Consider the following 24,741-nt stretch of genomic DNA (forward strand, 5'->3'; position numbering starts at 1 on the left):
ACTTATATATTGAATTCGGTGGAAACTTGGCTACACAATCATGGGTGTACAGTGAGTACAGCAGGGGGCTGAGTACACAGCCTTGTGGGGCACCAGTGCTCAGAGTGATTGTAGAGGAGAGCTTGTCCCCTATTTTTACAGCCTGGGTCCTGTCTGTGAGGAAGTTGAAGATCCAGCTGCAGATCTGACTGCTAAGGCCCAGGTTCCAGAGCTTAGGAATCAGTTTATTTGGAATGATGGCATGAGCTTAAATGTATGAACTACAACAAGGTGCATGAGGCACTGTTTTCCAGGTGGGACAGGACGGAGTGCAGGGCCAAGCCTATGGCATCATCAGTGGACTGGTTAGAGCGGTAGACAAACTGGAAAGGGTCTAATGTAGCTGGAAGGTGGGATTTAATACGATCCATTACCAAACACTCATGACTGTTGAGGTCATTGCAATGGGCAGTAATCTTTTTAGGCCATAAGACTTAGGAGCAGAATTAGGCCATTCAGCCCATTGTGTCTGCTCCACCATTTCATCATGGCTGATTCATTTTGCCATTCAACCCCATTCTCCTGCCTTCTCTCCATCATCTTTCATGCCCTGATTAATGAAGAAACCATCAACTTCTGCCTTTATTGTTTGGCGACAATAAAGAATAAAGTATTAACATGTCCAATGACCTGGAATCCATAGCTACTTGTGGCAATGAACTGCACAGATTGCTAAAGAAATTCCGCCTCATCTCCATTCTAAATTTATGTCTCTCTATTCTGGGGCTGTGCCTTCCAGTCCTAGACACCCCCACTGTAGGAGACATCCTCTCCACATCCACTCTATAATCATAGTCATACTTTATTGATCCCGGGGGAAATTGGTTTTCGTTACAGTTGCACCATAAATAATAAATAGTAATAGAACCATAAATAGTTAAATAGTAATATGTAAATTATGCCAATAAATTATGAAATAAGTCCAGGACCAGCCTATTGGCTCAGGGTGTCTGACCCTCCAAGGGAGGAGTTGTAAAGTTTGATGGCCACAGGCAGGAATGACTTCCTATGACGTCTATGTTGCATCTCAGTGGAATGAGTCTCTGGCCGAATGTACTCCTGTGCCCACCCAGTACATTATGTAGTGAATGGGAGACATTGACCAAGATGGCATGCAACTTGGACAGCATTCTCTTTTCAGACACCACCGTCAGAGAGTCGTTCCATCCCCACAACATCACTGGCCTTACGAATGAGTTTGTTGATTCTGTTGGCGTCTGCTACCCTCAGCCTGCTGCCCCAGCACACAACAGCAAACATGATAGCACTGGCCACCACAGACTCGTAGAACATCCTCAGCATCCTCATCCTCTATCTAGACCTTTCAACATTCAATAGTTTTCAGTGAGATTCCCCACTCTCCATTCTTCTAAATTCGAACAAGTACAGACCCAGAGCCAAACGCTCCTCAAATGATAACCCTTTCATTCTCATGAACCTCGTCTGAACCTTCTCCAATGTCAGCACACCCTTTCTCAGATAAAGGGCCCAAAACTGCTCACAATACTCCAAGTGAGGCCTCACCAGTGCTTTATGAAATCTCAGCATTACATCCTTGCATTTATATCCTAAATGAGTTGTATCACTGCATTTGCCTTCATCACCACTGACTCAACCTGCAAGTTAATCTTTAGGGAATCGTGCACAAGAAGTCCCAAGTTCCTTTGCGCCTTAGATTTTTCCATTTTCTGCCCTTTTAGAAAATAGTCTACACTTCTGTTCGTTCTACCAAAATGCATTACCATACATTTTCCGATACTGTGTTCCATCTGCCACTTCTTTGCCATTCTCCTAATCTGTCCAAGCCTTTCTGCAGCCTCCCTGATTCCTCAGTACTACCTGCCCCTCTACTTATCGTTGTATCATCCATAAGTTTGTCCAAAAGCCAATTTCTTCATCCAAATTATTGACATAATGTAAAAAGGAGCAGTCCCAGCACTGACCCCTGCGGAACATCAATCACTGTCAGCCAATCAGAAAAGGCTCCCTTATTCCCACTCTTTGCCTCCAACCAATCAGCCATTCCTCTATCCATGCTAGTACCTTTCCTGTGATACCATGGGATCTTATCTTGATAAGCAAACTCATCTTGCCAAAGGCCTTCTGAAAATCCAAGTACACAACATCCACCAATTCTCCTTTGTCTGTCCTGCTTGTTATTTCCTCAAAGAATTCCAACAGGTTTGCTCCATGATGGGAGGGCGTTACCCGTGACAGACTGAGTTTTATGGGATTTCCCGTTCAAGGGCATTGGTGTTTCCATACCAGACTGTGATGCAGCCAGTCAATATACTCTCCGCCACACACCTACAGAAAATTGTCAGAGTGTCAGATGTCATGCCAAATCTTCGCAAACTCCTAAGAAAGAAGAGGCACTGCTATGCTTTCTTCGAAATTGCACTTGCGTGCTGGGCCCAGGACAGATCCCCTGAAATACTAACTGAGGAATTTAAAGTTGTTGACCCTCCCCACCTCTGATCCTCCGATGAGGGCTGGCTCATGGACATCTTGGTTTCCTCCTCCTGGAGTTAATAATCAGCTCCTTGGTCTTGCTGACATTGAGCAAGAGGTTGTTGTTATGACACCACTCAGCTTCCAAAGCACCTTCTACCTAGTAATAGCAATTACACTCACTTCTGCCCTCTGACACTCTTGAACTTCCACCATAATGCTACGGTCTTCCACAGTGAAGAAAGATGCAAAGTACTTATTTAGTTCTTCCACCATTTCCTTGTCTTCCATTGCTTCCTCTACTGCGTCATTTTCCAGCGTCTCTTTTAAGCCAAGTTACCATCGTTCTCTTGGGCACCAGACTGACGGTGGCTGTCTTGAAGCTTGCAGGGACAGTGGACTGTCGCAAAGAGATGTTAAAGATGTCCATGAGGACCTCTTTAAGCTGGGTCGCACAATCCCTGCGCACCCGACCAGGTACGTTACCTGGCCTCGCAGCTTGGGTGGGTTCACCCTGGCTAGGAACCTCCTCTCCTCAGCTGCGACCAGACAGAGTGCCTGTTCCTCAGGGGGAGAGGGGGTTTTCCTCGATGTCACATCACTCATTGTGCCAAATCGTGCACAGAAGGCATTCAGCCCATCAGGAAAGGAGGTGTTGCTGTCATTGGCACACAGAGTGAACCTGTAACCTGTTATGCTTTGCATACCTTGCCAGATGTGCCGTGTGTCTCTGGTGTCACAAAGGTGCCTGTGATTTTTCTGTGAGTACCCTCACTTTGCCTTCCTGATGGCACGTGAGAACGCAACTCTTGCTTGCCCTCGCACCGTCCCATCCTCGATCTGAAAACAGCGCACCGATCCCTAAGCAGTACATGAACCTCTGCAGTCAGCCATGCTTTCTATTTGCCCTGGCAGTGTAGTGTTTAATCATGGTAACATCCTCAATGCATTTTACTACGTAGCCAGTCACCAGTCCCGCATATTCATCAATGTTGGGTGATGATCGTAGGTAGCAGTCTCCCTGAATATGCTCCAGTCCGTGCTTTCGAAATGGTTCCGCAACATTGAGGTGGCACCTTCTGGCCTGGTCCTGATCTCCCTGTAAACTGGCTTGGCTTGCTTAACCAGTGGTCTGTATGCAGGGATGTGGTCCGAGTGTCTGAGGTGAGGGTGGGGGGGGGGGGGGGCAGCATTGCAGGCTGCACAAACGTTGGCAGAGACCAGGTCCAATATCTTCTCTCCTCTGGTTGCGAAGTTGACATGCTGGTAGAACTTCGGCAGGACTGTTTTTAAGTTGGCATGGTTGAAGTCAGCAGCAACAATGGAGACACTATCGGGGTGAGAGGCCTCGAGGTCACAGATTACGCTGTAGAACTCCTGCAGTGCTTCCCCAGCACAAGCGTGGGGGGGGGGGGGGTTGATGTTAACAGTAATAATCACAATGGCAGTGAACTCCCTGGGTAAATAGAAGGGCCTGCACTTCACCATTAAAAACTCTGCAATGAACACTGGGTCATTACTACTGAGGTGCTCACACACAAGTTCTGTTTGACGGAGACACACAGATCGCCTCCACAGGCCTTGTGGGAGGTCACAGCATTTCTGTCTGCCTGAAAGGAGATTAGGCCTTCTAGCTAGAAGCCCGAGTCTGGAGATGCGTCCTGAAGCCATGTTTCTGTCAGGATGAATGTGCAACAGTCACTCATTTCCTACTGGTTCAAACGCAGACACAGGTAATCCAGCTTACTTCCTGGTGACCGGACGCTAGCGAGTAGAATCACCGGGAACATGGGCCTGCAGGCATCGGCTTCAAGTCTCGCTTGAATACCGGTGTGCTTAGGATAGTTCTGCGTCCTTGCACAACACTTCCGACATCGTGGCGCAGAGCAGGGCCTGCTTCATGCATTAAGCCTTAACCGCACAGCACCTTCATCATCCCGCTCACTATCAAGGCAGATTTGAAGATTGTAGCGCTCTTCATGATCAGCAGTATTTTTCAATTGTAGAAAAGACAAGCAAGATAAGAAATTTCACCAGTGATTAGAGCCAGAGAGGCCATTGCGACTACGCACGTTGCCATCTTGTGACGTACAGTAACAGCACTAAAGGTTAGGAGGAGAAGGCAGGGGAATGCCGTTGAGAGGGAAAACAGATCAGCCACGATCAAATGGCAAGAGCAGACTCGATGGGCCGAACAATCTACTCCTATGTCTTATATATTGCAATTATGTCATTTCAAAACCACGGTCTGGAAATCAACAAACTTCACAACACCATGAAATTGAATGTGTGAAGCAGATGAATTTCCACGGGATAAAATGCCAGATGCATTCCTAAACCATGATTTGAGGATTATCGGCATCGTTTCTCAGCCTGTGCAGATTAAGTGGTTTCAATCAGAGCAGCATTTGTCTACAACTGGCCTCAATGCCCGTGTACAGTTCCTGGACCTTTTATCCCCTCTAAAGTCAAAGCTCCAGTTTTGTAAGAAATCAGGATCAGCTCTCCACCATCTGTAGCTCACACATATAAAGAAAACCACCTGAAGGCTTTTGGCACCAGTAAAACTCTGCACCCTCAGCATAAAAGGAACAAAATCTATAGCAAATGTACCACAAAATGTAGGTGGTTGTCCCACAAAGAGGAGGAAAAAGTAAATATTATTAACAAATAAATCACTCTGCATCTTCTCAGTATGCATGATCATTACCAGCAGTGCAGGACTTGTTTTCCTCTCCCAGTAACATGAGACAACAGGCAGAGAAAGACCGTCAGGAACAGAAGGAGTGTGGCATAGTTATACTAATTTCTTGTTTTAAACACTGAAGGTGATTTGAAAAAATGGCTTACCTGATCTCGGTTGTTTATGTGTGAGTACGGTAGCTCTCCTGTCATTAGTTCAAACAGCACAATGCCATACGAATAGACATCCGATTGAAAACTGTACGGATTAACTTCCTCCATTCGGATGACCTCTGGTGCCTAGAAATGGGTCCACATCATAAATTATACAAGCAGAGGCTGGACCACACACTCTTACTCTTTAATTATTAAAAAAAAATCAAGTTTTAGAAAATACAGAAATTCCAAAAACCCTTTCACATGAATTGTACAAAAATCATGAAACTTTAGATGGATTTGGAACCATAAAAAGACACGTCATATCTTTTCCAAGTGAGGAAGGGTGATAGACTACCGATGAATTGAGCTCCTTTCTCATTTGAACAGAAGGCCAAGGGCTACAGATACCAAGAACTGAACATAACTTGAAGTATTACAGAAAGGAGTACATGATTTAATCAGTCAATATGACAGAGACTTCCACAGCCCTAAATTATCTGTTCTGGTTAACTTCTCTCACAGATTATCAGCAGGTTCGTTCTTGCCCTTCTCGTTTCTGGAGGAAAGCCCAGTCTCCTCTACCTTTCCCGAGTGCTTCATCTGTGCAACTACTGCAATTATCTTTTCTGAATGGTTCTCCATAGAGCCCCGATATCACTCGTCTTTGGAATGACCTACAGCGTACGTTCAGTCCGTACTCCAAATGTGAACCAACCAAGGTCAGATATAAAATTAAAATAAGTTTAATCAAATTTTAATAAAATAACTTTCCTGCTTTGTTAGTATGGTGTTAGAAATTTATTTTCAGTCGCTTATGGTAAATGCCCAATAAATACTGTTATCTAAAATTCAGTTTCATATTGGGTACATAACAAAAGCAACCCCGGACAGATCTCTGTACCCATTTCTCTGAAATTCAATCTCAGTACTTGCAAGCTATGTGGCCTTAACAATTTGCAAAAGTTAAAGCAATGTATGTCAAATCTTACAGCTCCAATACCCCATTTAGTTACTTACCTTCTGAGAAATAAGCGGCCTCCTTATGCCTCCTATCAAAATGAAACATTTCATACTTTTTAGAAGAGTAGAAGGCTATTTGCACGGTATTCCTAAAGATGTCTACATTATTCCATTTGAAGGGAATGTGGATACAAGGAGTATGAAAGAATCTGGATACGATCGCTCAACCGTTTAATCTGCTTTCATTGTCCCACTTTAGAATCAATTGCACTCTTTCTAATGCATTCTACATTTGTCTACACCATAAATCAGCTTTTCAGAACATTAAGTAACGCAACATCAGAATTGCTTATGGCTAGCAATAAGAAGTGTCAAATAGCAAAAAACAATTAGGCTGACCACGGTATGTTCCATTTCTGCTCAGCTACATCTCAATTACCAACGATTTTTCCAAGTTTTGACACTAATGTCAATGTGTACCTTAACAATAAAAGATATTTGAAAATAATTTTGAGGGAAAAAAAAACATTTAATAAGACGGAAGTGAAATGCAATACCCTGCTCTAGCTTTTCAGTCAAATGCAGCAATGCGCAAGGAACCCCTGAATGAATTTTCACCTTGTCAAGGCTGAACACAGGCCAGAAGGCAGGAGTACTGCTTTCTTGCCTGTTTGACCATAACCTAACTGGACCAGATGTTGATTAATGTTTCAGACAAGTAGGTTCAAAACTGAAAGTGATTAAATTCTGCTGCTGAGAGATACGTTCCAGGATGCACTGGAACACATCGTCAGCGATGTAACCTCAGGTCATCTGGTGTTTCGGATCTCTCAACATCAGACACTCCTGCCCAGACAACCCAGCCTGGGTTGATCAGGCCCTAGCTTGTGTCCGAGCAGGACTGGTCCAGCATTCACACTTCTTGATCCATAGCCATCTGGAAGCTACGGATCGAGAGGTGACAAGACCGAAGGTAATATCTGGTGCAGGTTATCTGGGGAAGAAGGCAATTAATAAATTATTTTGGAGATTACACTTGGTTTTATTTCTAGTTATTCCAGTACAGAGAGTCAGATGTCAGAAGAAATTAGAGAATAATAAAGAATTCATTCAGACATTTTCTCTAATAATTTGTAAGCATACAGGATTGTAACTACAGAAGTTTAATGCCAAGTTTGAAGAACGGTTCAGTAGAAGGTTGTTTGGTGAGTACTTTGGAATTGCTCTGGGACCACAAGTAGAACATTTTAGATTGCATTAATTATGTATTATTAACAAGAGACAACTAGAATTTTATTGCTTAGTAGGCAACAATTTGAAGCAAAGAAGTCTTACATGTCTAGATTAAAGGGGCTGCATTAAAGTACCTGATGGTAAGATCTATTTGACATATCCTTTGAATCATGGCTCCTTAACAAGTGTAAGGTCATACTTAATTTAACTAACACAATTAAGCTAGCCATCAAACAACCAAGCTACTAAATCCTCACCATCCAAAGAATAGATCCTGTTGGCTGCCCTACTTGTTGAGAGCCACTCCATCGCGATTTCACAGTTGCTAAACCAAAATCTCCGATCTTCACAGTGAGGCCTTCGTGAAGAAATATATCTGAGCACTCATTAAGGATAATGTTTCTCAATAGAGGAAGATTACTGCTTAAAAAAAAACAATTAATTCAAATCTAAATACTCAGAAATAGTTAAGGTTTTCCTACTAACTACACAGCGTAAAGTATTATTTTTTCCACAAGATACATGCACCTTTTAACATATCTGTTGGATTTTGAAAACTTTGCCTTTGTCCTTCATTAAAATTTAGTCCAAAATAAATTCATGTTTTACATGTGCACCTTAGACAGAACATATTTGATAGATTAATTTTGAGACATTATAAGAAATCATGAATAATCACAACAATATTAAATCCACTCTGTCCATCAAGTCCACTCTTGCCAATAAAAAAGGGCTTCAGATTAACCCCAGCCACTTATTTATGTTAGTTCATATTTCCTTACAAAACAGGGAGCCATTTTGTCCATTTGAGTCCTGTGATGACTCTTAAAGCATTCCCATTGTTCCCATTCCCCTTACCATTCTCCCTCACCCGACCATGAAACTCACTCTGATTCTCCCATCGACCACCTGCACCAATAGGAATTGACAACATTACCAACCATTTCTACATGGCCCTCCCAGGCACTTGCTCAAGGTGCTTCAATTACTTTCTAACAAGGAAAAGTCCTTTTTCAAAACCCTTTAAGGCATACAGCACATTAGCCTTCATCAACTGTGGGATTGAGTTTAGGAGCCCAGAGGTAATGTTACAGCTATATAAGATCCTGGTCAGACCCCACTTGAAGTACTGTGCCCAGTCCTGGTCACCTCACTACAGGAAGGATGTGGAAACCATAGAAAGGGTGCAGAGGAGATCTACAAGGACGTTGCCTGGATTGGGGAGCATGCCTTACGAGAATAGGTTGAATGGCCTTTTCTTCTTGGAGCGACGGAGGATGAGAGGTGACCTGATAGATGTGTACAAGATGATGAGAGACATTGATCGGGTGGATGGTCAGAGGCTTTTTCCCAGGGCTGAAATGGCTAGCACAAGAGGGCACAGTTTTAAGGTGCTTGGAAATAGGTACAGAGAAGATGTCAGGGCAAGTTTTTTTTCAAAAGAACCCAGAGAGTGGTGAGTGCATGGAATGGGCTGCCGGAACAGTGGGGGAGGCAGAAGCGATAGGGTCTTTTAAGAGACTCCTGGGTAAGTACATGGAGCTTAGAAAAATAGAGGGGTATGGGTAACCCTAGGTAATTTCTAAGTACGTACATGTTCGGCACAGCATTGTGGGCCGAAGGGCCTGTATTGTGCTGTAGGTTTTCTATGTTTCTCCTGATGAACATAATCTACGCTGCCTAGTTATTGATCTCTGATATCCACATCAACATTAGCAAGAATATGCAGTCAAACCGTCCCCAAAACTTTACTTATATATTTCATCAGTCATTGTCCAATATTGTAATCAACCTCTCTGTAGTCGCACAACAACTGAAATCAGTTCTTACAGGGTTTCCTCTGGTTGAGGTATCTGGATCTAGGGATCTGCAATCAAGTCTGAGATGAGCGAAAGGGATTAACGAGTCTTTGAATTCATTACCCAAAGGTGTCATGTAGGCTCAGAGTCAGAGTCAGAGAAATACAGCACAGAAACAGGCCCTTCAGCCCATCTGGTCTGTGGCAAACCATTTAAACTGCCCACTCCCATCGACCAGCACTGGGCCCATAGCTCTCCATACCCCTACTATCCATGTACCTATCCAGACTTCTCTTAAACATTGAAATCCAGCTCGCATGCACCACTTGTGTTGGCAGCTCGTTCCACACTTTCACAGCCTTCTGAATGAAGAGGTTTCCCCTCACCTTCCCCTTACACTTTTCACCTTTCATCCTTAACCTATGACCTCTGGGTTTACATTTTAGAATTCAGTGGAAAAAGCCTGCTTGCATTTACCCTATCTATACTCCTCATGGTATGTATTCATGGGAGAGTTTTTTAGATTTTTAAATATGGAAGGAATCAAGGGAAATACAGGATGGCTAGTGCAGGAAAGCAGCAACGATACAAAATATCCGTTACGACGTTATTGCCTGGTGTAGCAAACATTCGATGGTGAATGCTTACATCTGCTTTTTACTGATGTTACAATCATTCCACTTACTCGCCGTCTACCTCTCCATCAGAGATGCACTTTCACCTCCCCAAGGCTGTGTTTCGGGGCTCTCTTCACAGACGTTAGCTCAGGCGCCCAGATTGATACCATTATGCAGCTTCAAGGCACCACTCCAGGAGCTGCATCTCAGTAAAACAATAAATATTCTATCTGGAAGGAGAATGGAATGACTTACTCTGATATCCAAGCCAATATTTATCCTTCAAGCGCCATTGTCTGGTCATTATCACAATGGTGTCTGCCAGGAGCACATTTGCTGCAGCCTTTTCTATAATATAGCCATGACCACATTTCACAAGTATTTCTACGCTTATACAGTACTCCAGATCACCCCAAAGTTAACACAAAAACAAAACGTTCATGGAAGCCCATTCTGCTTTCAGTCCAGAAGACTAATTCTAAAACCCATATCAGTGACCTATTGCCCTGAAGGTGAGAAACCCCTCCCAGCTGTATCCCTATCAACTTGCGGGCATTAAGTGACCAGGAACAGAGATACAGCAGCAATGGTTGGAGTTTCTGGGAGTAATTTCAGAATTGGCAGGATCGGTTCCTCCCAAAGAAGCAGCAGCATTCTAAAAGGGCGAAGACGCAACCATAGCCAACAAGAGAATCAAAGATAGTGTAAAGGCCAAGGAGAACAGCGACCTAGTAGATACTGGTGGATTGGGAATCTTTTAAAACCAGCAGAAGACGACCAAATTCAGCAATAAGGGAAAAGATTAAGGTAATATAACAGAGGATACCAAAAGGTGTTTTTTTTCCCAGATATATAAAGAGTAAAAGAGGAGGCAAGAGTGGGCCGCTGGAAAATGATGCTGGAGAGGTAATAATAGGACCAAATAGCAGATGAACTCAAGTAAGTTGAATCAGTCTTCACCAGCAGCATATCAGAAATTCAATTGTCAGGGGGCAGAAGTGAGTGTCGTTGCTATTCCTAACATGAAGGTGCTTGGGAAAAAGGTGGCTGAAGAGATTGTGAAGGCATCATCCAAGAATCACTAGAATCTGGAATGGTTCCAGAGGATTGGAGAATGCAATTGTTTTAAAAAGGGAGGGAGGCAAAAGGCAGGAAATTGTGGGTCAGTTAGCTTGACTTCAGTCGTTGGCAAGATATTAAGAGTCTATTAATAAGGATGAGAGTACTTCATGGGGAGAAGGTAGGAGAATGGGATTGAGAGGGAAAATAATTCAGCCACGATCGATGGGCCAAATGACCTAATTCTGCTCCATGTCTTGTGGTCTTATGGGGGGACATCTAACTGCACAGGGTTGCTACGTAACAACACAAGATCTAGGCACGCAACAAGTCCATATGGTTTTTAGAATCAGTGGTTAAGTGAGAAGATATATCAGTGTGAAAGCAGCAGACGGCAAGGAGCTTGGGCTGCAAACAAAATAAACTGACCCGTGTGGCTGTGGGGATACAAATTCCATTTCTTTTAAGTAAGCCTGTGATGGGAAAACTCATACTTGGCAACGGCCTTTACTTCTGTTCTATATCATCTTGCTGCAGCACCAAATGTTAAAGATCAAATAAAAAAAAAGGATACTGTTTGACTTCATGTCTCTGTGGATAATATTCTTTGCATGTAAATAACTGTCAAAAAAAAAGCAAACCACAATCAGGTTATTCTGCTCAACTCCCAGGCTGTTTCTTTTCTTTCTAAAAAGTAATTGATCTAATTCCAAATGTGTCTTTCATATTAATTGTTACAGAAGTGCAGATAATATGTCTGAATATGTATGCCCTGACCAAATGACTGAAATAAATTATTATTACATACAAAATGCTGGAGAAACTCAGCAGTTCAGGCATCATCTATTCATTTCCATAAATACTGCCTGTCTTGCTGAGGCCCTCCAGCATTTTGGGAGTGTCATTTCTCTCTGCGCTTTGGGTGGCAACCTGGCTGTTTCTTCAGCAGTTTGTCTGTTTTTTACAAGACCGAGTTGCTAGCTCGACGCTCCAACCCAGCACGGATGGAAAGCATGCAAGCAGCCGGCCGGATTCAAACCCAGGACCGCTCAGCTCGAAGTGCAGTGCAGATGCCACGACACCACCACACCACCAGCCAGCATTTTGGGTGTGTTGCTTCGGATTACCAGCATCTGCAGACTTCCTGAGATTAAAAGTTTTTTTTTGTATTTGCACAGTCTGTCTTCATTGTCTTCATTTACACGTTGGTGGTGTCAGTGTTTATAGTTTTTCATTCATACTATTGTGTTTATTTGGTCTACCGTGAATGCCTGCAAGAAGATAAATCTCAGGGTAGTATATGGTAACATATAGCACGTACTTGGACAATAAATTTACTTTGTTAGTCATTCTCAACTGAGGTTCAAATTCAATCTGTGCTAAATGAGTTTCCAATGGGCACCATTCTTTCCAGACAAGTAAACTCCTTGGTACAATGCCTACCACGGACACTTTTTAATCCCCTTTTCCCTTATTGCAGGACTTATGAAATTATGCCATCTTCTTCTCTCCCTTAGCCTCATCATCTCTTAAGTTCTTTGGCCGTCTCTATGAGTTCGCCTGCATTATAAACTGCCAGGAAAAAAGAACGAGTCGTAGCTGAATCCAGCATGGTAACAGTTAAAGCGGCTGAACTGGGCACCGTTCCTTACTCCCCTGCTGCTTTCCAGACTGCAAGCTTCAGTTTCAGACAAGAATAGCTCACCAATTTCCATTTATCTATGTCGAGTGCTTCCATGTTACATAGATTTGACTCCAAAAAAATATACATCTGAGTGGATCAAGGAATTCATAGGTGCCTGCCTCATGGAATTACTGGGCTGTTGTAGTCCAGGATCTGTGTGTGAACTTGTAATGTGGAGCAAATATAATTTAACAGGGACTTTAGAAACCATGTGAAATTAACAGCAAAAACAGCAAATGTTCTGGAGACAGTTTTTACTTCTGAATATACATGTCCGGAATCTGGGAAAGTAATTCACAGTTTGAAGTATTAGTCTCCAGTATATGCTGGCAAAGAAAAGGAGATCCATTTGGTCCACCATATAGATTCACGGTGGACTCACAAACATAGCCAGCTCATTCCTGTGCTCCTATTGGTCAAACCAACAGCTGTGAGCTCTCGTGAACCTCTCAATTCAAAAGAACTGGCTCTAAATATTCCAACCATTATAATCCAGCCACTAAAGCAACTAACAGCGTTGAATCAGAATCCAGACCTTAGATAGAAATCTCAAGCACATCAATATATTTTCATCCTGACAAAGGCTCTCGGCCCTGAATGGCAAGCAACACACATCAAAGTTGCTGGTGAACGCAGCAGGCCAGGCAGCATCTGTAGGAAGAGGTACAGTCGACATTTCGGGCCAAGACCCTTCATCAGGACTAACTGAAGGAAGAGCTACTAAGAGATTTGAAAGGGGGAGGGGGAGATCCAAAATGATAGGAGAAGACAGGAGGGGGGGGGATGGAGCCAAGAGCTGGACAGTTGATTGGCAAAAGGGATATGAGAGGATTAGCAGGATCTCCCAGTAGCCACACATTTTAATTCCACGTCCCAGTCCCATTCCCATTCTGATATGTCTATCCACGGCCTCCTCTATTGTAAAGATGAAGCCACACTCAGGTTGGAGGAACAACATCTTATATTCCGTCTCAGAAGCTTCCAACCTGATGGCATGAACATTGACTTCTCTAACTTCCGCTAATGCCCCACCTCCCCCTCGTATCCCATCTGTTATTTATTTATATACACATTCTTTTTCTCTCTCTCCTTTTTTTCCCTCTGTCCCTCTCACTATACCCCTCGGCCCATCCTCTGGGTTTTCCCCCCCCCCCTTCTCCTTCTCCCTAGGCCTCCTGTCCCATGATCCTCTCATATCCCTTTTGCCAATCAATTGTCCAGCTCTTGGCTCCATCCCTCCCCCTCCTGTCTTCTCCTATCATTTTGGATCTCTCCCTCCCCCTCCCCCTTTCAAATCTCTTACTAACTCTTCCTTCAGTTAGTCCTGACGAAGGGTCTCGGCCTAAAACGTCGACTGTACCTCTTCCTAGAGATGCTGCCTGGCCTGCTGCGTTCACCAGCAACTTTGATGTGTGTTGCTTGATTTTCCAGCATCTGCAGAATTCCTTGTGTTTGCGGCCCTGAATGTCAACTGTTTGTTCATTTCCATAGATGTTGCCTGGCCTGCTGAGTACCTCCAGAATTTTGTACGTGTTGCCTTGGATTTCCAGCATCTGCAGGATCTCAAGTTCTTGCTGTCTGTTCTGATCAAACTCACTTAGTATCGTTAAATGCAAATGGAAATGTTGTCGCTTAAGGAGAGGGAGAACTCGGAGCAAATAATATTCGTCCTTTAAAGAGCTAAATGTTTTAACTACATGGCAGCAAATTAAAATTTAAAATAACAGCTACAAATGCTGGAAATCTAAAATAAACAATTACAGAATCAATTGTCTGTATCAGAACTGGCCTGTCCATCCAAGATTTAGCGGAATTTTTCTCTCATCATTGGCACAGCCTGACATACTGGGAACGTACAACAGCTCTGTATTTTGCAACTTATACATCTTTTTTTTGTATTGTTGCCCCCAGTAATCTGTGTTTATCTCATATTTTTTAACCTTCAGCTTATCTGTCCGTAACTGCCCCCAACTGTTGTACATCTTATCTCACGGCAGCCTTGTCCTCACCTTATAGAGATATTTCCTTTGTCCTATCCATCCCTCCTCCACCCTTTCGGCAGCTTGTAAAACAACTAGTATTCTCTCCCAACGCAATACACACACACACACAATGCTGGAGGAACTCAGCAGGTCACGGCAGCATCAATGGAAGTGAATAAACAGTTGACATTTTGGGCCGAGACCCTTCTTCAGGACTCTCCCTCCCCTTTCTGACAAAGGGCCTTTAAACAAACTGTGAACTCTCTTTCTCCTTCTACAGGCCAAATGAGTGTTTTTTTTGTTTGTTTTTATTTACACGACTGTGAACTTGGTACTCTAATCTGCAGTCACAAAAGTAATTTTACAAAGCAGCACTCACTCCATCCCTTGGGCTGCCTGACGGGCAATGTCAATCAGTTGAAACATCTCCAGCTTGACCTCCTGGACGTGCAAGTGTTGGTAGAGGCTGCTGCCTTCACACCACTGGGTGACAATGGCCAGGTTAAACTTTGTCATGTAGCCCATGAACAGTAAGATGTTTACATGCCGTGTTTTCCTGTATCAAATAGAACAGGTTACATCAGAAAAAAACAAAACAGCAATTTAACAGGAAATATACAATTTTAAACTTTTTTTTTGCCAAGTTCCCACCACTCACTGTCCATTAAGGATTACTGTTTGCCAGGTTCAACGGATGAGGAAGCCCCTGCACTTCGCTCAAATTATCATACTTGCATGCAAACTTGGTTTCCTTCAAATACACACACACACACATTCGGACTTCCTTTTAGGAGATTTTTTTAAACTTTTTAAAACTTGGGCCAAGAATTTGCCACTCTGACCAATGAATCCTACAGTAACTCAAGATAACATCAGCTAAACTAATGCAGAGACTGAAACTTTAACAGCCTTTCTATCTACTGACTGGACTCAGAAAAGTGAGCCATCAGTACCCTTTAGAGTTTGCAAAGTACATTTAATGTTGAAGCACATCTCAAAGCACTTCAGAAACATAATTCACCTACAATGGCACTACGCCAGATCTGAATTTATTCCACAGGTTTATTCAAAAACATTCCTTTAAAACAGAGTTTTAAACTGAATGGGATTCTGATTTGGAGGCTTCATAGTACCGCAGACGGTAATTTAACACCATTGTTTCCTCAGCCAAGCTCCTCAACAATGGCAAAATGAAGGAATTTTAGACACTCAAATATTTTGACTAAAAGCATGGGGGGAGGAGAGAGGAAAACAGGACAGGACTAAGTAATAGTCATAAAGTTATGAAGTTATACATCACAGAAATAGGCCTTTCAGCACAAAAACTCATCCATCCTAAACAAGATATTTGACAATGCTAGAATCAGAATCGGGTTTACTATCACTGGCATATGCCGTGAATTTTGTTGTTTTGCGGTAGCAGTGCGTTACAATGCATAATAGTAAAAAGAAAATCTGAATTACATTAAGTGCATATTAAAAAAATAAATTAACTAAGAAATGCAAAAATTGTCCATTCATAAATCTGATGGCGGAGGGGAAGAAGCTGTTCCTGGAATTACTGAGTGTCTCTCGGGCTCCTGTACCTTCACCTTGATGGTAGCCATGAGGAGAGGGCATGTCCTGGGTGGTGGGGGTTTTTAAAATGATGGATGCCGCCTTTCTGAGGCGGCACCTTTGGAAGGTGCCCTGGATGCCGGAGAGCAGGGTGCCCGCAATGGAGCCGGCTGAGTTTACGACTTTCTGCAGCTTGTTCCAATCCCGTGCAGAGGCCCCTCCGTACCAGACGGTGATGCAGCCAGTCAGAAAGCTCTCCATCGTACAGTTCCCATTCCCTGCATTTGGCCCGTACCCCTCTATTCTCTTCCTCTCCAAGCACCTATTCAATTGCTTTTTAAATGCTGTGCTTGTAATTTTCTCTATCCTCCCGTCTGGCAGTTTGTTCCATACACCAACCAATCCATGTGTGAGAAACCTCCCCCGCACATCTCCTTTACAGATTTCACCTCTTTCACACCTTTGTCCTCTAGATTTGGCCACCTATCTCCTTGGAAAAAGACTGTGACTATCCTATCTCTGCCTACCATAACTTTATAAACTTCTATGAAGTCCCCTTTCAGCCTTCTACATTCCAGTGAGAACAATCTCAGTTTATCCAATCTCACCCTTGAATTAAAGCACCCCCCTACCCCACCACCTACCAATCAAGCCAAAATCCCAAGTAATCTCTTCTGCTCTGTTTCTAGCACCACCACATCTTTTGTAAGGCGTGCGAACCAGATTTGCACTCAATAATCTGCACCAGAACTGGCAAAGGCAAGCAAACTTTGTGACCTTTGTCACTGCCCTCTTCACCTACGACCCCATTTTCAGGGAGCTTTGGATTTGTAGCCCTGGGTCCCTCGGTACATCAACACTTCTAATGTCTCATCTATTTACTGCATATATCTGGCCAATATTAACAGCGTGACATATGAGGACAGCATTTATGATAAGGTGTTATGGAAAAGCATTTGAAGTGCCTGTGGTGTTTCTTTAACCTTGCACCCTCCTTTATCTTACACTATTCCTCCATTTCCAACCTGTAATGCATTTTTTGAACACTGGCATACATACCATCAGATGTCTAGACACTAACTCTGTAATTCACTCCCAAGACAACCCCTTTCTCCCAAGATATCAATTAAAACCAACCACTTCAAGTCAGCTTTTGGTTAGTTGTTTTAACGTAGCCTCTTGCAGCTTAATCACTCCAAGTGCTCGAGATCGTCTTATTACGCTGAAGGCTTCGTGTAAATGCAAGGTTTGGTTGCGATGGTGGTTTTTGTGGCAATTCGGTTGGCTCATCCTCAATTCAACTTCCCCACTACTTAAAGGCAAGGCCCTGAAATGTTCCACAATTACCGTGTCCAAAATCATTAACCAGTATTCCTACTTCAATCTTGCAAACTATGTCACCCAGAATTATCACTTCATCATTGTCACTCACTTGTAATATTTGTGGTGTTTTGAACAAATGACCATGTTCCTTCTTGTACTAGTAAAAAGAGGACTATTCAACACTGCCAATATCCCCTAAATACCAATGACCTAAAAGTGTAGCCTTTGTTTCTGGCAATATCATTTAAATGGAATGTTGCCCATGACCTCAGCTGTAAACGTCTACGTTTTCTTACCTCAGGACCTGAACTTCATTCCGAAAAGCCTGGAGTTGTTCTGGCGTTGGATCCGTCACCTTTAGAATCTTCACAGCTACATCACCTGAAATGTCAAAATCACAACCAGTCACGCAGCTGAAGGGTCAGTCAGCGACGGCTATGGTCTGTGTCTTGTGGCCTCCTTTCCATACAAGTTCTTGGTGTGCAGTACATCAGGAGATACTCATAAATATTAGGCACTGACTAGAAGGGCCAAAGGGCCTTTGTCTGTACTGTAGAGTTCTAAAGAATCTATACTCTCCACTGACATAGCAAATTAGTGCTTCTGACAGATTTAGGAACACAAAAACGCAACGAAAAGTAAGGCAGCTACATCTTTGACTGTGGCTATAAAACAATTACTGGGAATAAGCAGATAACGTACATAAACAATAGGTTATCCTGCATGTTATTTAACCTGAGGTTATAAATGTTAAACAAAGTGCAGCTACACATTGTTCCATAATCAAAAAGCTGCCTTACAAAGGCAATGACACCATTAAGTGTAAGCGCATTGTAAAATAAACAAATGCAGACTATACAAATTAATTTTGGTTCAAAACACTTTATTCAATTAACATCTTGTTATTAAAATCTCCTACAAAGTTTTTAACTTCTCTAATGAAAAAAATAGTAAACTGGAGAACTGGCTGTTAATTTTTTTAAATCGTTAGACTTTGTACTTGTTGCCATATGGGGAAGCATGGTAGTGTAGTGGTTAGCACAACGCTTTACAGTACCAGCGACACGGGTTCAATTCCCGTCACTGCCTGTAAGGAGTTTGCACGTTCTCCCCATAACCGCGTGGGTTTCCTCCGGGTGCTCCAGTTTCCTCCCACAGTTCAAGGACATACCAGTGGGTAGGTTAATTGGTCATTGTAGATTGTGTCGTGATTAGGCTAGGGTTAAATTGGGGGATTGCTGGGTGTTGTGGCTCAAAGTTCCACACTGTCTCTCTCTCTGAAGCACAGTACTCCAAAAAGAAAAAAAATCAGTAATATTAGATTAGATTAATATTAGATTAGATTAGGTTTAATATGGCTAAAGGAGTGAGAGGTATGCAACATAAAGAATGTGAAACAGAATCTGTAATTATTTCTTTAAACCATCCTATCATTTGAATCTTCAAGGATAAGAAAAGTTAGTTTAAAAATAGATCTTTCTTAGCGCCTTCCAGATGCTCCTCTGTTTTAGATCCCTTGAAGGGTGTGAGCAAATTGTCAAGAGAACCACCACAAACACTCTTATTCTTTGGACTGCTGTGGTATTTTCTGTGCCAAGTCCAAAATAAAGAATTGCTGATCTTAACATAACATTAGAAACACTTTTTTCCCCCTCCTTTCTTAAGAAAAAACTTTGTTATTACGAAGGGCAGACTTTAGCAGAAAACAAATATCTTTCCTGCGGTTGTCATCTAGCCATCGTTCGTTCATTATGTGCTATGTCGTATGACGAAGGCAATCATGGACTTACCATCACTTAGTCAATAGAGCAACTAATAAAAATACTCAAACATCATCGCAAAATCAGCAGAAGCTGCAGATAGAAAACAAGGTGCAGAGAAAAGGCACAACTACCTGTCCTCCGAAAATAAAAGCATCTCTGTTCTTGCTTATTTGGACGCAAAACCAAAATGTTGCTATCAGTGGTTTGACACAACTTTGCAAGTTGCACTTTGACTCTGTACTGAACGTGAAGTTCAGTGAAGGAGTGCTGACTTGGGCTAACTGCCCAGTGCTTGCGGAGGGAGACCGCGTCCGAAGAGGCAGCAGAATGTTTTCCTGTATATTTAATATTTCTATATAGGGCCCTGGTGAAACCACAAATGGACTGTCATGTACAGTTCTGGGAAGTCCAAACAAGAACTCTTGCATGTAACAGGACGAGTGCAAAAAGAGTTCAAACAAACTTCTCTATGGGAGATTAAGCATACAAGGACTTTACGTTCCAGAGTTTAAAAACAAAACGAGTGATGATCTCAACAAAACATGCAAAATTCTTGCGGGGCTAGACAGGTTCGATGCAAAGTTGATGTTTCCCCTGTGCAGTGGCAAAGCCAGAACAATTGCCAATGCCTGCAACCCTACAGTATTTGCACAACGTGCCCCCAGCTCCAATAAAGCTTATTCCAAAGGTCGAATCCTTTTTTGGTAATTAGCAAACACGTGATCTTGATGCGGTGCAACTTCAGCGTAGCCATGCGTAAGCTAACCGCAGCTGAACATTACCGAGTGTTATTCAGCAGTCAGCAAAAGATACATCTGCCGAGCCCCAGCTACAAACCAAGCACGAACTCGGAACTTATTCCCTTCACGCTAACTGATGTGACTGGTTACCAGAAAAAACGAGCAACACGGAATACAAAGCAGGTAAGAGAACAGATGCATGGCTAGACGGGCAGTCTGGAATCAGGGATCACGCTCTCCAAATACAGTCATTCAAGATGAAGAAAGGTAGGAACTTCTTTACCTGGATGACAGTGAATCTTTGGATTCCAAAGAGCGCCAAGATGGCTGTGGAACATGAGTTGCTGAGCAAGTTCAAGAGATCAGTAATTATGATATTAAGTTATTCGTGGCATACGTGGTAAGCAGAGAAGTGTCATGCCCAGATAAAAGATAAGTCATGATCATAAATGGCAAGGTAGGCCCAAGGGGGAGAATGTCCTATTCCTGATTCTTTCACCTTTGTTTTCAAGAGAATCCCAATAATGGTAAAACTATTCTAAATTATCTTCACTATTGCACCAGTGTGGCTACCATCTGCACCATCATCAACGTGAACCACGATTAATTATCCAGACTATTCTAATAGCCTCCCAAACCAAAGAGCTCCACCACAGGTAGCACAAAGGTGCACAGAACACCGCCCTCTGCAAGTTATCTCCATGTCGCACACCATCTTCACTGTCACGTTCTGTAAGTTCAAAACATTAAACTAATTCAAAGGAAATGTAGGTTTAACTTGGTGTTTACATTAAATGGGCTGTGCATGTATCACGCGGAAGCACAATGACTTATGCAATTCACGTATTTATACATAAAACTCGTAATGAATTATTCAGAGAAGAATACAAGAATGATTTCATGCACACATAAATACACACACACACACACACACACACACACACACACGATTATTCAAACAGTCCTTAAATATAAAATATACAACACTTAACACTGTTCCTTTGTCATCGTGAGTTCATTCCTAGAACTCCCTGGTGGAGAACACTGTGTTCACCTGTAGATAAGTAGAAACTCATAAAGGTGTTTCAACTCCACTTTCTGAAGGGCTGTAATACTGTAATAGGGAATAAATCTTGCTCTTTCCACTGATGCATTAGTACCAAAAATGAATTTTTAAAAAATATTTTAAAAGTTATTCCCTCATCTTACTAATTCAAAGAATCATTAAAATCTTTTCAAGACTTTTTAAAATCATCCTCATTGTTTGTTAAGTAGATTTTTTTAACCCTTGTATCTCAGTTGGCAATTTTTAAAAATAATTTAGAAAGTTTTAAAAAGCTTGACAGCCAAATACTTTGGATTAAATTTGTGTTGGGGGGGGTGATAAAGTTTGCCAATTTTGTTTCTTCATTTGTCACTGGGGCTTCTCTTTACAGCCACGCGTGCTCTGCTGCTGTTTTCTTTTTTGACTGACTGTAAATGAACAAAAGCAGCACAGCCACCTTGTGTAGATAATGGACTGCCTTCATACAATGCTCTCGATAAACTGCATCTCCAAATGTTCATCTTCATTGTAACATACAAGATGACAGAGAAGACACCGGAGAGAACCGGTCGTAGGATTCCACCCGGTGGGGGACCACGATTCAATGGAGCAAGGTGACGGGGAACACAGAGGACTGGTAAATATGACTTCTGGAAGAGTTGAGCTCCAGCTTGTGCACATTTGACTGTTTAATTATAAAGGGCCCTTTCTGGTTTTTTTTTCTTTTCTTTACTAACCCTTTAACTAAGTTAAGATTCATAAATATAATTCCTTTAATCGTACTGAGTTGTAACAAGGTAGTAAATTACACAGCATCCACACAAATTGGAGTTTAGGGTGGGAGAGCTGTCCCAATCTCACAGGTTTGGGGGGGGACCAGAATTTATTTCCCCTAGACTTATGCAGCCCAAGAAAACCTGGCGGGGTGGGGGTTTCCAAAGGTAAACTCTTTCCCATGCAAAGGGTGGTTGAAATGTTCTGCACACCGATCCAGACTCAAGATCTCTCTGTCAATCTGTGCACAGTTTTTCTCTGCAGCAGTAAGGGAATGTGACGCAAAGATTATAGGGCATTCACTTCCATCGCTCATAACTGTGACATGATTGCACCTACACTGTACCATAAGGCAAGGCATCATCACAGGCAAGCTTCACTGGGTGATGTGGATCATGATACGCGAGTACAGTGTCTGAATGACCACTTCATTTGTCTTTCGGAAAGCCAGCTCACACTGCTTTGTCCATTACCAATTCTTCCATATCTGTCCTGATTAGTTCAGGGGGTGGAGCACAGTAGCCAGGCTTGGCAGGGATCTGTTATAGTAATTGACAAATCCTAAAAAGGACCACAACTATGACACATCCTTTGGCCTTGGGGCATCCACCACTGCTTGGAGTTCTCAGCCCACTCATATAATCTTTGTGAGTCAATAGCCTGACCACAGTAAGTGATGCTTGTTTTAAAGTGCTCAGAGCCCAGCATCTTTTTAACACTGTCTTGAGAGTTTGGAGATGTCCCTTATTATTCTCACCGGTAACAATGATGCCATCCTGGTAACACTGAGTGCCTGGGCAGCGTTGCAGCTCCTGGTCCATAGCTTTCTGCCAGAGAGCAGGTGCACAGGCCTATTATGGTGAGAGCCATTTGTGAATGCTTATAGTGAGAAAAACTTCAGGCTCTTCTTCCATCTCCATCTGTAAGTAGTTCTCAGCCAAGTCCATTTTGCTGAAGTGCTTCCCTCCAGAAAGGCTTCCAAAGGTATCCTCCATCCTGGGCAGAGGGTATTGATCTAAGTTCAGTACCGGGTTGATGGTGACCTTACGATCACCACAGACCCTGACAGACCCATCCTTTGTGACTATCGGGACCACTGGCATTGCCCATTGACTCCACTCAACCTTGGAAAGAATTCTTTCAGCCTCCATGCGATCTAGTTCACTGTCTACTTTATCACAGATTGTATAAGGAAACAGATGGGCTTTGTAAAATTTGGGTGTGGCATTTTCATTTAACACTATTTTAACTTTGATATGTTTTGAGTTTTCCAGTGCTATCATTGAACACTGCTGTGGCATCATCCAGTACCTTTCTTAATTCACTTTGAGTTGACTCTATTGCAAGGGATGTGTATGCAAATAGTAGATGGATCTCCAATCAAGTTGTAGTTGCTTCAGCCAATCATGCCCCGCCTCACAATCCTGTTTTTACCACATACAAGCTCAATGTGGTTTGCTGGTTGTTGTACTTCACTATTACGAATGTCATTTCCACAGGTTTAAAGGTGCATCTTGCAGAAAATGCAACCAAGTAGGAGACATACAAAGAGAATGTTGGGTATTCAAAAATAAAAGGACTGCACATAGAAGAGAAAAAGATTAAAAAGACAATTTGCAGTTTAAAAAAAGAGCACTAATCTGCATGCTGTTGATGAAAAATTTGATGAGAGTGATGGGACTGAGTAGCCTTAAGATTTACCGTGTGAAAACTAACAAGAGATCAGCAATATGGCTTACACCAGAAGTGCACAGCAAACTAATTAAAATGGAATTGGACACTGGCTCAGCAGTTTCAGTCATTTCACCAAATGAGTTTGAATAGCATTTCAAAGATACTGAAATGAAGTTTGCAGATATTCAACTAGGAACTTGTACTGGAGAAAAGGTAACTCCTATGGAAGTGACATTTGTAATAGTAATAATTATTTATAATTATTTTAATTATGGTAATTAACACCTGGTACTCACAGTTTATAAACCCGTGAATTTCCTCCATTTTCTGCCTTTTTTTAAAAACTCGACTTTCTCTGTCCCTCTTCCAAAGAGACAAAATGCTCTGCTTTTTTTAAAAACCTGATCATTTCTCTGCTCGTGAAGAAATCATGCTGCGCTTTTTAAAAAAAAACTCAAACGTTCTGCTGCGTTTCAATGGATAAGTAGTCGTCTTGTGTTTGTTTTAAAACTTACTCAATCCACTGTTGTGTTTTGTAACTCCAAAGCTAATCAAAAGAAAAACATGGAGCCGGGAATAACACGTCTACTTTTCGTTTTTACTTTAGTGAGGCATATACGTATGACGAGGTGGCGTTTTAACGTATGCCATTCACATACCTTTACATATAATGAGTCATGAATTATATAAACAAACAGAGAATGCTGAATCAATGTATTTACAATATTACTCAAATATTACTTAAGTATGAAATACACAACACTTGGGGCTTTTGGAAACCGCTAAGTCATCCCAAAGCACAAATATAGCTGTAAAGCTGAAATGCTGGAATGAGGAGGTGATGCAAGTTTCAATCCTATGTCCAGCTGGGAACCTGTTTTCAATTTTCACATTTAAGTAAAGCTGTGTGCAAGTCAAAGCTGCTCTATTTCCAATACAGCAGATTTTGCAAACTTCCTCAGCTAATCAGACTAAACAAACTATTCGTTATCATCAGCGGTATGAATGAGCAGTCAGAAGGCAGGCCAATTCACCCACAATCTGCAACGCCCCCTCATGTGGTCAGTGCTGCAATTCCAAGCCATATTCTCTCCAGGCGTCCATAAGCAGGGCTCTGTATGAACAGTCAACGCAGACATCTGTTACTTATTACATTTGCAGCAGGGAATTGAGCAGAACGTTAAATACTGGCTTTGTAAC

At 42.3% G+C, this 24,741-nt stretch overlaps 1 protein-coding gene across 4 annotated transcripts in view; it reads right to left on the reverse strand.

Annotated features, from left to right (window-relative positions):
• raf1b (Raf-1 proto-oncogene, serine/threonine kinase b) overlaps positions 1-24,741 on the reverse strand; it is a 95,637-nt gene that overhangs the window by 9,023 nt on the left and 61,873 nt on the right. For all 4 annotated transcript variants that reach the window (XM_072280342.1, XM_072280340.1, XM_072280341.1 and 1 more), the window contains exons 11-15: positions 17,842-17,926; positions 15,045-15,221; positions 11,574-11,620; positions 7,782-7,900; positions 5,341-5,472 (exon numbers count right to left, since the gene is read on the reverse strand). In XM_072280342.1, the coding sequence (XP_072136443.1) occupies positions 5,341-5,472; positions 7,782-7,900; positions 11,574-11,620; positions 15,045-15,221; positions 17,842-17,926 (560 nt within the window). The remainder of the gene's footprint in view (positions 1-5,340; positions 5,473-7,781; positions 7,901-11,573; positions 11,621-15,044; positions 15,222-17,841; positions 17,927-24,741) is intronic.

The sequence above is a fragment of the Mobula birostris genome, chromosome 16 (assembly GCF_030028105.1).
Source record: "Mobula birostris isolate sMobBir1 chromosome 16, sMobBir1.hap1, whole genome shotgun sequence".
Lineage (NCBI taxonomy): Eukaryota > Metazoa > Chordata > Chondrichthyes > Myliobatiformes > Myliobatidae > Mobula > Mobula birostris.